Source organism: Falco punctatus, assembly GCF_963210335.1.
Source record: "Falco punctatus genome assembly, chromosome: 6".
NCBI lineage: Eukaryota > Metazoa > Chordata > Aves > Falconiformes > Falconidae > Falco > Falco punctatus.
Window position 1 is genome coordinate 3,502,405 of NC_137585.1, and position 14,616 is coordinate 3,517,020.

At 44.2% G+C, this 14,616-nt stretch overlaps 1 protein-coding gene across 1 annotated transcript in view; it reads left to right on the forward strand.

The window, feature by feature from the left end:
- Nucleotides 1-12,800, forward strand: part of CD58 (CD58 molecule) — a 30,618-nt gene extending 17,818 nt beyond the window's left edge. The window contains exons 8-10 of the mRNA XM_080391593.1: nt 6,485-6,550; nt 6,900-6,968; nt 11,934-12,800. Of these exons, the coding sequence (XP_080247719.1) occupies nt 6,485-6,550; nt 6,900-6,968; nt 11,934-11,953 (155 nt within the window). The 3' untranslated portion in view covers nt 11,954-12,800. The remainder of the gene's footprint in view (nt 1-6,484; nt 6,551-6,899; nt 6,969-11,933) is intronic.
- The last annotated feature ends 1,816 nt before the right edge of the window (nt 12,801-14,616 follow it).

A 14,616-nucleotide genomic window follows, 5' to 3' on the forward strand; every position in this document is an offset into this window, starting at 1 on the left:
GAAAGATTTTGTTAAGCTGTAGGCATAAGTTTAGAAAATGTTGGTTATGGTCTAGGGCCTTAAGTGGTTGTTGGAGGGAAGTTGAAATTAATTTGGAGTCCTTCAATAAAGTGGCATAACATACTAGTTCTCAGGAGTGTCTCCTGAGAGTGTTACAATGAAACTGTTGCTTTAAGGTTGAGCTGTGTATTTTGCAGACTATTGTGCTACCTCCGTACACATTTCTAAAAAGGTTTTCTGTTTGCTTGCAGCTACATCCTCATAAGCTATTCAGTGTGAGAATGAAAAGCCTGAAGCAGGTAGCAAGTGAGACGGGAGATATTGGGAGAATATTGGGGAAAATAGGGAGAGCATGAAGGGGGGAATTGATTTTGTACATGGCTTTTTGTAGTCCAAACCATATTAGCGTGTTCTCTGTGCAGAGATTACCACTCCCCTGTTGGCCCAGAAAGACCTGTTGCCTGAGGAAAAGTAAATGTTGATGGGTAGATAACTAGACGAGATGTCAAAAAGACCTGGATCCTTGTGTTCTCTAAACAGCACAGAGCAAATACCTTCTTGGGGCTTTAGCTTCTTTCCTGATACAATGTGAAAGATGCTGCATGCTGTGCTTGCAAATCACTTCACCTTCTGTGGAAAGAAGAGCTAAGCATGTATGAGGGAACCCCTTTTTATAGCAAATAAGCTAATTATCCTTTTGTCTAATGTTACCTTTTGTTTGCATGCAAAGGAGTGCAAGGATATTTTTGTAGTATGTCATCATGGATTGGGTGGTCTTTGCTTTCTGCTGGAAAGAAACCCTGAAGCAGGACCTAAGATAATAAAATGTCGTGGCTTTGAAGCTTTTTTTGTATTGATGGCAAGTAGAGCTGAGCCTCAACACACTGATTTAGAGATGGAGTACTTACAAGCTTGCAAAATGCTAATTTGGGAGATACAGCAGGCTTCTTTCCTTAGAGAAGCACCATTTCTGGATGTGGTATCTTCCACTTGCTTTATGCTCTAGGAAGGTCTCTTCACTGCAGTCATCAGGCAGCTAAGTAAAGCCCCAGTTTTGTTGTCTTAGTATACCCAGTATAAATTTCAAGGAAATTGTGGGGCCTGTATTTTGTTCTAGAAGTTCTTTTTATCCAGAGGGATAGGGAAATATGAACATTATAATTCAAATCTGCAAAAAAAGCGGTATTTTTTCCCCTCAGACTGTTGCACTGATGATTCATTCACTCACTCAGTTTTCCGTCATATCCCACTACTAGCTGATAATAAAAGGGTTGGAGAAGAGAGAAGTTTTTCCTGATTAAGGGAAAAATCACTAGTGATGACAATAAGGAAAAGGAAACCTAGAAGCCCCTGAATTTTGCTGCTTATTCTTCCTGCATGAATTGTAATGGGCATAGAACAGCTTTCCTTATCTGAAGAAATAGGGGTTGTGTAGCTGATGGTGAAGGTGTGGTGCGCTGTAGGATTGCCTTATCACTTGTGTAACTATTTCCATATACATAGACAGGGATATAGGAGAAGGAGGTTTATTTTATGCCTGTCTTATGGAAGAAAGGAGGGAAATGTACAGTTCAGGCAAAAGAGAATCAGGTCCATAGATAAGGTTTTCTGTTTGAACACTGGAGGAACAAAATAAAATATTTTCTGGTAGTATAGAGTGGGAACGTCAGGAAGGGGAGTTGGTGCACCTTTGCACAGTAAATCCAGCACCTAGGTAGCATGCAATCACTGCTGAATGGATGGGAAACAGGAGGCCTGAAATGGATGTATAAAGCAATTTTAAATACTGGTAGCACAGCAGTATGTAACAATTGCAGGGGAGTAGGTGTGCTGCTGAGCTCTGGACAGTACAAGAGCAATGACCTGTGATGGTCTGGGGAAGAAGCAATAGAGTGTGCTCCTGGGGGACTGTACCTCTTATCTCTTCAGATGAAGAACTGAACAAGGAGGACAGTGCTCAGGAAGACAATCCGACTGTCAACAACAGTGTAAATTGAGAAGGTTGTGTTCTATGCCTATGAGAAGTGCCTGTTCTATGGAGCAGTCAGTGGTAATGACCCAGCGGGCAAGCTGGCCAGGATCCCTTGGAGTTGAAGGCTCAGAGTAATTCCTGTGTAATGTAAAAAAAAACCTTCTCAACAGAGGTATTGGGGGGGATTGTGCCGTGAATGCAGAATACCTTTCCACTGTGCAGGAGTTTCAGGAGCAGAGTTAACAGCTCTCAGGCTGTAGTTAAGGGCAGAGTGAGTCTTGCATTTTTACCATCCTTGGAAATAAGCCTAGCAGAGCCTACGGACTTGGAAGGATGTGTGTTTTGGAGATCATTTGGGTTTAGAAAAATTAAAGTAAAAAAATAATCCCAGTCAGAGTGAGATAAAAATACTGGTCAGGTGGCAGTCCTTGCTAAAGTGCTGGCTTCTGGTCTTCTTACGCTACTTGTTGAGAGATCTCTGCAAGTGGGCTTCCAGTGCCCCAGTGTGTGCACTTGAAGTGCTTAAGCGAGGAGCAAGAATTGATGTGACCAAGAGGAAGCTTGGTTTGGAGAGATTGCTTGTCCACAAAATGTAGTTGGTCTGTCCTCCGTTGTTTCTGGTGGAAGACAGTGTTCTCTCTGTATGTGTCTGTCTTTAATATCCTTGACATCTGCTGGAAAGGCAGCACAGCAATTCAAGCAGTCAGGAGGATTTCTGGGCAGCATCAGGGACAACTTCTTCACGCAGGCCTCCGCGTGCACCACCGAGGGCTGGTGTGCAGCTGTATCTGCTGCTCACTGACAGGGGAGGGCTGCATGGGGATGTGGGCATGAGTGGCTGCCTTGGCTGTGATAATCGAGAAACAAGTCCAGATCCTGAGAGGCGTGAGGAAGCATCAGAGCACAGGCCCTGTGGAGAGCAGATTTCCACTTACCCAGGAAGATGGTAGGCGGGATCTCATGGGAGACGGTTCCAAAGAGCAGTGGAGCTCAAGGGAGCCATCAGGCCTTTTGGGGAGACCTCTCACCAAGCCCGAGCACAGGCCACCCCCATAGTCAGGAAAACAGGCAGGCAAGTCAGGAAATGAGCTTGGCTAAGCAGGGAGCTCCTGATCTAGTACTAGATGTGGAAGCAGGGGCAGGCTGCAATGGAGGAATGCAGGAACACTGCCTGGGCAGCAGGCATGGTGTCAGGAAAGCCAAGGCTCAGGGCGGCTTGAAGCCACTATGGGATGACCAGGACAATGAGAGCAGCTTCTGCTGCTAGGTTATCTGTAAAAGCAATAATGAGGAAAATGTGGGCCTGTTGCTGAACAGGGGATTGATTTAGTGATATCTGATGCTGATGAAGTATAGGCTAGATGAGCAGACAGTGAGGTGGCCTGAAAACTGTCTGAATGGCTGAGATCAGAGTGTTGGGAGCACATGTGTGAGGTCTAGTTGGAGGCCAGTATCCAGTGGTGTACCCCAGGGGTCAATACTGCGTCCGGTCCTCTTTAACATCTTCGTTAATTATCTGAATGATGGGGCACAGTAGGCCTTCAGCAAGTTTGCTGATGATAGAAAACTGGGAGGAGTGGCTAACACACTGAAGGGATGTGTTGCCATCCAGAGGGACCTTGACCAGCTGGAGAAACGTGCTGGCAGCAACCTCATGCAGTCCAAAAAAAGGAAATGCAAAATCCTGCACTTGGGGAGGAATAATGTCACACACTGGAATATACTGGGGACCAATCAGTGGGAAAAGCTGCTTTTCAGTAAAGGACCTGGGAGTCCTGGAGGACAAGAAGAGCATGAGCCAGCAGTGTGCCCTTGCAGCAAAGGCAGCTATTGGTATCCCAGGCTGCATTAAGAGGAGTGTTGCCAGCAGTGTGAGGGATGTGATCCTTCTCCTCTACTCGGCACTGGTGAGGCCATACCTGGAGTCCTGTTCTGGGCTCCCCAGTACAAGGGAGACGTGGACCTACTGGAGAGAATCCAGGAAAGGGCCATGGACATGATTAAGGGACTAGACATGGTCCTGAGCAGCCTGCTGTAGTTGAGCCTGCTTGAGCAGGAGCATAGGACAAGATAACTTCTAAGGTTTCCTTCCAACCTCAACCATTGTGTGATTGTATGATAACCTTTCCTCATGTGAGAGATGGTGAGAGAGCTGGCACAGTTCAGTTGGCAGAAGAGAAGTCTTGGGGGAATCTCATCCATGTGTATAAATACCTGATGGGAGCAAATGAAGAAGAGGGAGCCAGACTATTCTGGCTCCAGAGGCTGCCCAGTGACAGGACAAGACACAATGGACACCATCCAAAGCATAAGAGGATCCATCTGAACATCAGAAAACACTTTTTTGCTGCAAGGGTGACTGAGCACTGGAACAAATTGCCCAGAGAGGCTGTGGAGTCTCCATCCTTGGAGATACCCAAAAGCTGTCTGGATATCATCCTGGGCAGCCTTCTCTAGGTTCATCTGCTTGAGCAATGGGGTTGGACAAGATGACTTCCAGAGGCTTCTTCCAATGTCATTCTGTGTCTCTGATATCAGATACAGATAAGGCTGAGATACTGAGTGCTACATTTGCTTCTATCTTGACAGTCTCTGTGGCATTTTTGCTTAGAGGCAGGTTCAGAGCAGAGAGGATCTGTTAGCAATGGAAGAGGATCAGGTCAGGGATTTCTGGAGAAATCTTGGCCCAAACCACTCCATGGGATCTGATAAAAGGGCTGCCACAAGAGCTGGCAGATGTCATTGAGAGGATGTTGTCACCTTCAGAAGTTGTGTTGGGGAAGATCTGTGACAAATGAAAGAAGGGAAGCATTGCAGCTATCTTTCAAAAAGGATAACAGCTTCATCTGTGGAACTACAGGTCAGTCAGGCTCACTTTAATCCCTGGGAGAATCATGGGGCAGGTCTTCTTGGAATGTGTTTCTGGTCACAGAAGAAAGACGGTGACTTGAGAGTAAGTGTAAATCGCAATTGACCAAGTTGACACCCTTTTTTTGGATGAAATGACTAGATTTGCAGATAAGGGGAGAACAATGGGTGTCATACCTTGACTTTAGCAAGGCTTTTTATGCAGTGTCCCCAGCATTGTTGGAGTCCTAAATTGGGATGTCCTAGTCTGGATGAATGTCTGCCTACATGGGTAGAAAACTTGCTAGATTGTGAAGCCTGCAGGCAGTGGTTAATGGGTTGCAGTCCACATGGATGCTGGTGGCAGTGGAGGAATGTAGAGGTTTGTTAGTTGGGGGTTTTTGTGGGGCCCTGGCAAGGGACAGAAAACAGTGTCATTGGGTTTATAGACAACAGCAAAACATGCAGTGCAGTCATTCAGTATGAAGGCAGGATTGTCGTTCAGAGGGAGCGGGAGGGGTAGAGGCCTGCATGAACCTTGTGAAATTCTGCAGGGGCCGTGCAGGGTCCTGCACCTGGATGAACCAGCACCCTGCACTTGTGCAGGCTGGGGACTGACTGGCAGGGGAGCAGCTCTGCTGAAAGGTACCTGGGAATGCCATGGACGGTGCAGTGAGTCAGCAGTGCTCCCTGGCAGCAAAGGCAGCTGATAGCATCCTAGGCTGTTTTAAGGCACGCTTAAGCCGGTGCATTAAGGAAGTGGTTATTTTCCATTACTTGGCACTTGTAATACTCTGTCACCTAACATCTGGTTTGTGACCCACCCAGTGCTGGAGAAGTGCTGCTAGATTTGAGCAGGTACAGCAGAACGCCACCAATGTGGTCAGGGGCTGGAGCGCAGTTTCTCTGAGGAGAACCTGAAGAGACTGAGCTTGTTCAACCCCAGAGAAGAGCAGGTTTTCAGGGTACCGAACAGCAGCTGCCAATACCTGTGGGAATATAAGAAAGAAGGCTGGGCCAGAATGTTTGCTGAGGTGTATTAGCAGGTTATCAAGGTGATAGTCCTAAACTGAAGTAGGGGAAGTTCCATGCGGATACGAGGAAAAAGCTTTCTGCCTCTAAGCATAACTAATCACTAGGACAGGCTGCATGGAGTCATTGTGGAGTTCCTACCCTTGGAGGTTTTTAAGACCTGCCTGCAGAAAGTCCTGAGTAACCTGTCTAGAACTGAATGTTGACCTTTCACGGAGGAGGGTGTTCAGTTAGAGACTTCCTGGGCTCCCTACCCCAGTGAACCTGAGTGATTGTGTGTCTTAGAAATTTTAGCTGGTGACTCGTCTCTAAGCAATGACTGATACCACTGAGAAGCTAAGCAGCGAGCTACACTCTGGAGGAGTGCAACTCTCCTGTGATCTCTTTTTCAGAACCCTCTGTCATGCAGAACAGCACCCTGACATCCAGGTGTTAACTATGGTGCAACTGAGGGAGGTGAATACCTGTTCTGTGGTGGGGAGGTGTCCTGGAGGAAAGGTGTTGGCTTTCTGGTGTTAGCTGATGATGTTGGCAACATGTTGAGTTGTAGCTAGTAACTCACTTTTATGCAATAGCCAGTACCTTGAAACTGAGCAAGGCAGGGGACTGTAGCTGTCTCTGATCTCTTTTCAGACATTTCTGGGAAGAACAGCAGCTTGCTGGCCAAGCATGCAGATGACCATGGTCTAAATGAAGGAGGTAAGTGCTTGTGCTATGGAGCGCTCTGTTCGCTGTGACTTTTGCCTTAACGCTTCTTGATGTGAAGTTACGACTGGCACCATGGGCGCTGAGTGCTTTCTGTGCTTGACCTTTGCAGGATCTGGAAGGGATTATGAGGACGGTGTGGAGTGAGGTATAGAGGAGGGAGGGGAGGTGTTGTATGATTGCCCCGTGGGTGTGGGGGATGTTCGTCAGGGTTATTATGGATGCTAAACAAATGGCCCAGCTCTCATTCAGATTATTCTGAATAATCTGAAGATTATTGAAAAGAGAAGGGGAATTGTTGTGAGCTCCAGGATTGTCTGAGTATTGCCTGTTGTTCTTGCAGAAGTGACCCAGGCTGCAGAAGGTGGAAATGAGGAGCAGCTGAGCAACCCTCCCTGCTGCAGTACAGAAGGTATGTGAGGGTGAAGCTCCCTGTGTCTCGGGCGAGTGTGCAGACTGGCACAGAGGCCAGGAGTGGCAGTGCTGGGTTGGGCTGTGTATGACCCTGACCCCTTTTTGCTCAAGTAGAAAACAGAGAGAGAGTTATTAGGAGAGAAGGGGCGTGTGTGTGTTGGGCACGTGTGTGTGGTGTGTGCTAGGAAATCAGATGTTTGTGATGGGAGTGTTCAGAAGACTTGACAATTTAGCTAGTTTAAAACTGTAGGATTAAATGTTACTAATATCCGTTAATAACACACCTTTTGCTCATGCTTGCACTTTCACTTTATTCCATGGCTTAACAAGTGATAAAGGCTTATAGTGGCTGAGCTGTCGGTAAGGTGGTATGTTTTTGGTCAGTAGATTTCTGAACTGCATTTCTACCTTGTTAATTATGAATGCTGTTGAACACCATGTCAAACTAGAGAGATACTGTGTAACGCTGAAGGTTGGGGTTTTTTATTGCTTAGGTGGGCAGCTGTGTTTTCTTTGGTCACAAAGAATGCAGAGTTTACTTATTTTGTGGGGTTTTTTTCCTGTGGCTTGTTGTTTCTTAAACCTACGCGGAGGGAAAGCTCTTCTAAATAAACAGATCAGCGTGCCTGAGGGTTGACACATGGAATGAGAAAACCGATTACCCTGTATGAGAGAATAGTCATCAACACTACATCTTATGGGGTACATCAACATGGAGAGTGTCAAAACTCAGATTAGTCCTGTCCCAAATCTGGTAACAGAAGAATGTAAGGGCTGTCCTTTAATGAACTGCACAGACAAGGGCTTACATTCGTTTATCATCCATCCAGACCAGAATACTGTTTCTGCAGTGTTTTCCTGGAGTACAGAAAGACTATGGAATGCTAACTTGTTTCACTTTTGTTACCAATTAGTTTCACACTGTGATTCCCAAGAAGCGTTAAAGATCATAGGTTTGGAGCTGAGATCACTCTAAATCTGGCGAAGAACACAAAAAGGTCAAGCCCTCACCCAGAGAGCTGTTACTATACCATTAAGTTTGGCATCCAGAGCACCTGGTAGTACTGCAGAAAATCCTGCTGAACACTTACCTGTAGAAAATCCAAAGCTGCTATCTGTGAAACAGGAAGGTTCCAGGCAGAATAGTTGAAGCTGTAGCGTAGTGCTGTATCTCAGAGTCTTTGGTCTTTGTGACAGTCAGGTCGTGGAGACAGAAGTAATTTCCTCAACCTAGCAGATTCAGTGGCAGCATGCCATCAATAGTTGTGAATTTCTTGTTACCAAGGGATGTAGTTGAAGTACATGACCTGCTTAGCAAGAATTTCACTGGAGTTGTGTAAGATTTTTTTTTTGTCTTAGAAGTAAAACTGTCAGTAAATATGTAATAAAACTTTCTCATTACTGGTGTGTCTGCAAAGCTTGCACAGATTAAGATGATACCAAGAACCATTGCTGAACTTTGAATCCAAAGAGGGCAATCAACTTACCTGAGTTTGAGAGACTTCCTGTAATTTACCATAGTTCAAGCATGCTTTACTCTGACTCTTGGGAGCTGTCTTTCCTGTGGGTGGGTAAAGATTGTTCCACGTAGATGATAATTTGTAGGATGTCTAGAGCCAATCTGGCCACTTACTATCAATAAAAACAGAGGTCTTGCTCTTTGGACCAGCTCTGGTGTTTATTGCACGCCTCTGTGAGCCAGTTTAACTACCTCATGTAGCCAGAAACTGGGCCAGCAGAAAAATTTTATTGGTTTTCTGCTGGACTAATAGGTTAAATCTGATCATAAAGGGCTTTAATAATATAATAATAACTGGGCTGACATACTGGAGGGGATGGAATGCTGGTCAGTGGTGGATTCAAAGGGAGAAAGAAGGACAGGAGACAGGGAAAAGGGGCTGTGGGGTGGAGAGGGCTGTTTCAGTGATAGCAGGACAGGCAGAGATGTGTGGGTAAAACATGTGTTGCATGAAGCTGTCACTTTCTCATACTGTAAAGCTTTGCTGTGCCTTGAGCATGCTGTAGAACAGCCATAGTTTAACTGAGGATGGGCATGAACTGGTTTTGTAGAGCTGAAGCCTTTGACAATGCTGGCTGTTCCGTGTAGAACTTTGCTAGTTTAAAAGTAGTCAACAAATAAAACATCTGTGAAGGAGCAAAGTTTTGAAGGATGTGAAGTTAGGTCAGCTATAGCATAAAAACTAGGTGAGGGAAGAAAGGAATGGACAGAAAAAAATGTTTTGCTATTTGTGAAATAAGAGGGGTGACTGCGTCGCGTCTACAGCTTCCTCAAAGTAGGCAGCGGAGGGGGAGGCACTGATCTCTCTCTGGTGACCACTGATAGGGCTTGAGGAAATGGAATGAAGCTGCATCAGGGGAAGTTGAGGCTGGACATTAGAAAAAGGCTCTTCACTGAGAGGGTGGTTGTTTGCTGGAACAGGTTCCCCAGGGAAGTGTCATGGCACCAAGCCTGTCAGAGTTCAAGGAGCGTCTGGATGATGCTCTTGGTCATGTGGTTTAGTTTTTGGTAGTCCTGAGAGGAGCAGGGAGTTAGATTTGGTGGTCCCTGTGGGTCCCTTCCAACATGAGATGTTCTATGAAAGGTTTTGTTTCCAAATTTATTAACTGGGTCATCAGAAACTTCTTGTTTTGAGTTGTTTTATCTGATGTAAATGTTTTTTTTTAAAAAAAAAGAGATTTAGAAAGCTTTTAGAAAGTGGGTACTATAAGCCAGTGTGTATCAAAACATATTTGTTTGGTAAGAAATGAAGTTTGCAGATTGGCTGAAAACAATTTTCCATTCCTCAAAAGAAAAGGAAAAAATTATTGGGTTTTCTGTCATATAGACCTTAGTTAAGTGGTATAACAATGGACATTTCATACTGGTTTCTGCTTTTTTGTCATAGATCAGTGGTCTCCAAACATTTTTGGTTGTGTACCCCATCAGTAAAATGTTATCAGTAAAATACACACCCAATTTATGTATATTTATTTATAAATTATATACATGTGCTACCATACTCAACTATTATATTCATTTTATACATATATATATATATATTCATGCACAAACCCAGAAATTAAAAAAGGATAAGACTGAAGTATACAGTATTTTAATTTTTAAATTTTATTAATGGTGAAAAAATATTGTCTTCCTGCACCATAATGGATTGCCTTGTGCACACCCCACTTTGGAGATGACAGATGCAGATAATCCATTTAAAGATTCTCAGAATGCACAGGAATGTGGAAGCTAGTGTGTGTCACCTTACTGCTGCGGAGTTTTCTGTGGTGCCAGGTTTGATTCTTCTGTTCAATTACCAGCCAAACAATCATATTCAGATATTTGCCAAAGACAATGTTGAAAAGGGAAAAACAATCTCCAAATGTGAGAAAACATGGATGAGTGGAAGGGTGGGAGGGAGTTAGGACTGAGCGTAAGTAATATGACTCTGTGATGCAGGCAAAACAGCCACAAAACAAGGAAACAGACTTAAAACAGGACGGACGGTATAGCTGGAGGGAAGTTGTGGTGTCCTGTAATAGCAGAGTCAGATCTGGTTAGTTGCCAAGGTGTTATAGTGAAGACCAAATTAATTAAGTCTGTATTATTTGTGGCCTATGTGATAAGCTGCTTTGCAAGGGCTGCTTACTTGGCTAAACTGTACTCATGTCATGCTTAAAGAAACCATTATGTTATATCATGTCGAGACATCAGATGTAGCTGTGCATCCTTTGGTGCTGTTTGCAAGCTGTGTGGGGACACAGCATTCTGCATGTTCTGTGGGGAGTGTGAAACCTGATGCTTATCACCACAGCTATAAAATGAGACGAAAACACTAATTTCATATTCAGGCCCTCTCACTGCATAGACACAAGCAAATAGCAGCCCGCACCCTGGCTGGCTTCTCAGTCGCATTCTTTAGTCTTGTCATCAAGCTGGCATAAGTCAGCTGGAGATAAAGCAGTAAATCTGCTTGGATTTTAAGGAAACAAATCATAAAAATACTTCAGGCCTATCCAGGAACCTTGTGAGAACCACACTAAGGGACATCTTTCTTTTTCTCATTGTCTGCAGAGATGAGTAGCATGTGTAGTCATATGCTGCTCTCCTAGACTGTCTCTTGGTATCTTATCCTAGGTTGGAATGATGCTTGAGCTGGACACTAGTGGAAGGGAGAGGTAGTGCTGTCAAAATAAGAGCAAAGACTGAATGACACAGTGCCTTGGCACATCCAGTTGCTTCCCCTTATGCTGTTGCTTTGCGCACCAAGATGGAAACACTGATGTAAGTGGGCCTTGCATATGCTTTACTGGAAATAAGCCTGGTTAGAGGTTGATGCATGCTGCATGCAGTGAGTTAGGTTGGGCATGTGATCTTGAACTTCCTGGATTCTAACTTCCTGCACTATAACTTCTCTTTGCCTTCAGTTTCCTTGTTTGTTAAAGAAGAGCTCTATTTGCAGTCCTCAAAAGAGAACTCCAAAAGCACTTGGCATTACTGTGTGAAAGAAATAGCAGCAGCAGCATCACATGCATGTGTGATGCACAGCTAATACTAACATTATAGGCCTGAACCTTTGTGTAAAAGTGGTGTCTTAAGTGCCTAGTGATGTGACCCAAAGTCATGGAGTCAAAACAGCCTCATGGGTTATCAACTGCTTATCAGGTGGCTGGCAGTAAGTGTTAAATATTCTTAATCTGCTCCAATTGCAGAGGAATGTGTCTACCACCATTTAGGTAAAATGGCTAGTGGCTATCATACCACGGGCTGTGTAGCGGCTGTAATTGCTTATTTTGGATCATGTGACAATGTCTTAATTAATCTTCACACTTTATAAGTATTTAAAGCCTGCAGTATTCTTGTATAGCTAGTTCAATTTCTAGAAGACATAATAATTTACCTGTGTGCTTTTCTTTTTCTTTTGCTTCACATCTTAAATCATAAACAAATGATCATAAGCAATGGAAGAGAAGCGGTAGGATTCAGCGGAGAAGGAGCTGCTGTCTTTTCTCTGGGAGAATTTCCACAAGCACTGAAGTACATCCATAAAGAAGGGCTTTGAAGACTAGCTGAGCTGTTTCCAATGCCTATTTTTCTGAGAGGGGACAGCCTCCATTTCTACTGTCACTGCATGAATATAAATAGGCCAAATCATGGACAAAATCTTTTGTGTTATTTTGTATCTGGTTTTAACAGTGTTCTACTAACATGAAATGTAAGAACTAAGGTGTTTTTTATAACTGGTTTTTAGAGATTAACAAAGTCATATCCATTTGCATGAATGTGGATAAATAGAAAACTAATCAGCTTTTTATGCAATTTTGGATCAGTACTGTAGTCAGAAGACTGTTCATCCTGCAGCAGTTTTGAAGTTTCCATTTGCTAGTCTCAGTTCTCCAGTAGGAACTCAGTGCTCCAGACAAATATTCTCCAAGATAACTAATCTCCTGGAGATGGCAGAAGAGTGGCACACTGATCGTCTGATGGTGGTTGACTTTGTGGTAGAGCTACAATTCAGTTTGTTGTTGCATTGGAACAGAGCTGCTTCTATTAGCAGTGGTTCGGGGGGGTTCCTGAAATTTCCAATATTTTTTGCACTTTTAGAGTGTGGGGGGGTTTATGCCTTATCTTTTGCTTCACATTGTGCTAAAAGAATGTCAGTCTACCCATTTCTAAAGAATAATGATATATTTTTAGGTTGCTTGTGACTGGAAGACAAACTTGAAAACTGAGGTCATATATACACTGAACTTCAAAAAGAATCAAGAATACCATGTATTAATGTTTTCAGAACATCAGGCTATAAAGTCTGTTTTGTGACTTCTGCATGCTGATTGCTTATGAAAGCTGAGAGCCATTTCAGTTGATTTTGAACTTGGTATGTGTAAAGAATCATGAAGGTTTGACAATGATAACCAGAGATTAGAAGCTCCCTCTTCACTCTTGTTTCAACTTATGCCTCTCTTGTTCGCCCACCAGCCACTACTATGAAGAACATGTTTCCATCTTCTTGATGATCAGCTTTTGTAGGTACAGGAATGCTGTAGGTACCCTCTCAAAGCCTACTTTTCTCCAGGCTTGAACAAATACAGTGCCTTCAACTTCCCCTGTTGGGCTCTGACCATCTTGGTAGCCCTTCACAGAACCTGCTCCAATTTTATTGATATGTGTCTTCCTGAAGGGGTCCAAAAGTAGATGCAATATTCTAAATGCAGTCTGGTGTGTGCTGAGTAGAGTGGTATAATCACTACCCACAATCTGCTGGCTACGTTCCTGGTAATACAGCCCAGGATGCTGTTGACTGCCTTTGCTGCCAGGAAACACTGCTGGCTCATGTTTGGCTTGCTGCTTACTGAGATCCTCCTGCTTCTTTTTAGCAGAACTGCTGCCCTGCCAGCCAGACCCTAGCTTGTATCATTGCAAGTGGTTCCTCTTCCCAGAGCTTTACATTTGTCCTTATTTAATTTACCTGTCTAGGTCTCTCTGACAGCCTGGCCCTTTAGCATGTTGACTGATTTTCCCGTCTGGTGTCACCTGCAAACTCAACAAGACTGCACTTTATCTCCTCCTCCAGACCACTGGTGGAGATATTAGACCAGCTCCTGCATAGACCCTTGTAGTACTCTGCTTGCCTCAGCTATCCAGGTAGAATACAACCTGTTAGCCACCATCGTCTCAGCCCAGTCATCCACCCAGTTCTTTACTTGTAGGGGAATGAAGACAGTGGGTTGACTGACATTGATATTATGCAGCTGTGGCTTTGCTTTGACGATGTGCAGCTGTGATCCTACAGCGAAGTGGTTAAATAGCTCTGAGGAGTGTGAGAAAAAACACCCAGATGAAGCAGAGACAAGGAAGAGCATGGTCTGGTCTCTAGAGGATGGAGAAACAGCATGGACAGTAAAGTTCAACCAATGGTAAAGCTTTTTGCTGCTTACTGTATTATTTGTGTTGCATGATTTCCTGACCGCTGTAACTCAGTTGCAACATTTACCTATCTATAGAATCATAGAATGGTTTGGGTTGGAAGGGATCTTTGAAGATTGTCTAGTCCAACCCCCCTGCCATGGACAAGAACGTCTTTTGCTAGTTCAGGTTGTTCAAAGCCCTGTCCATCCTGACCTTGAACACTCCCAATGATGGGGCATCCACAGCTTCTCTGGGCACCCTGTTCCAGTGTCTCACCACCCTCGCTGTAGAAAATGTCATCCTTATGTCCAACCTAAATCTATCCTATTTCAGTTTAGGACCGTTGCCCCTTGTCCTGTCACTACTGGTCTTGGTAGTTGACTTTCTCTGTCTTATAAGCCTCCTTTATGTATTGGAAGGCTATAATAAGGTCTCCCCGAAGCCTTCTTTTCTCCAGGCTGAACAACTCTCTCAGCTTGTCTTCATAGGAGAAGTGTTCCATCCCACTGATCATCTTCATGGCCTCCTCTGGACCCCTCTAACAGGTCCGTGTATTACTTGTGTTGTGATGATACTCCAGGTAGTCTCACAAGAGCAGAGTTGAGTGAGATAGTCACCTTCCTTGACCTGCTGGCCACGTTTCTTTTGATGCACCCCAGGATAAAATTTGTCTGCAAGTGCACATTGCCAGCTCATATCTAATTTTTTTTGTCCATCAGTATATATCAAAGTC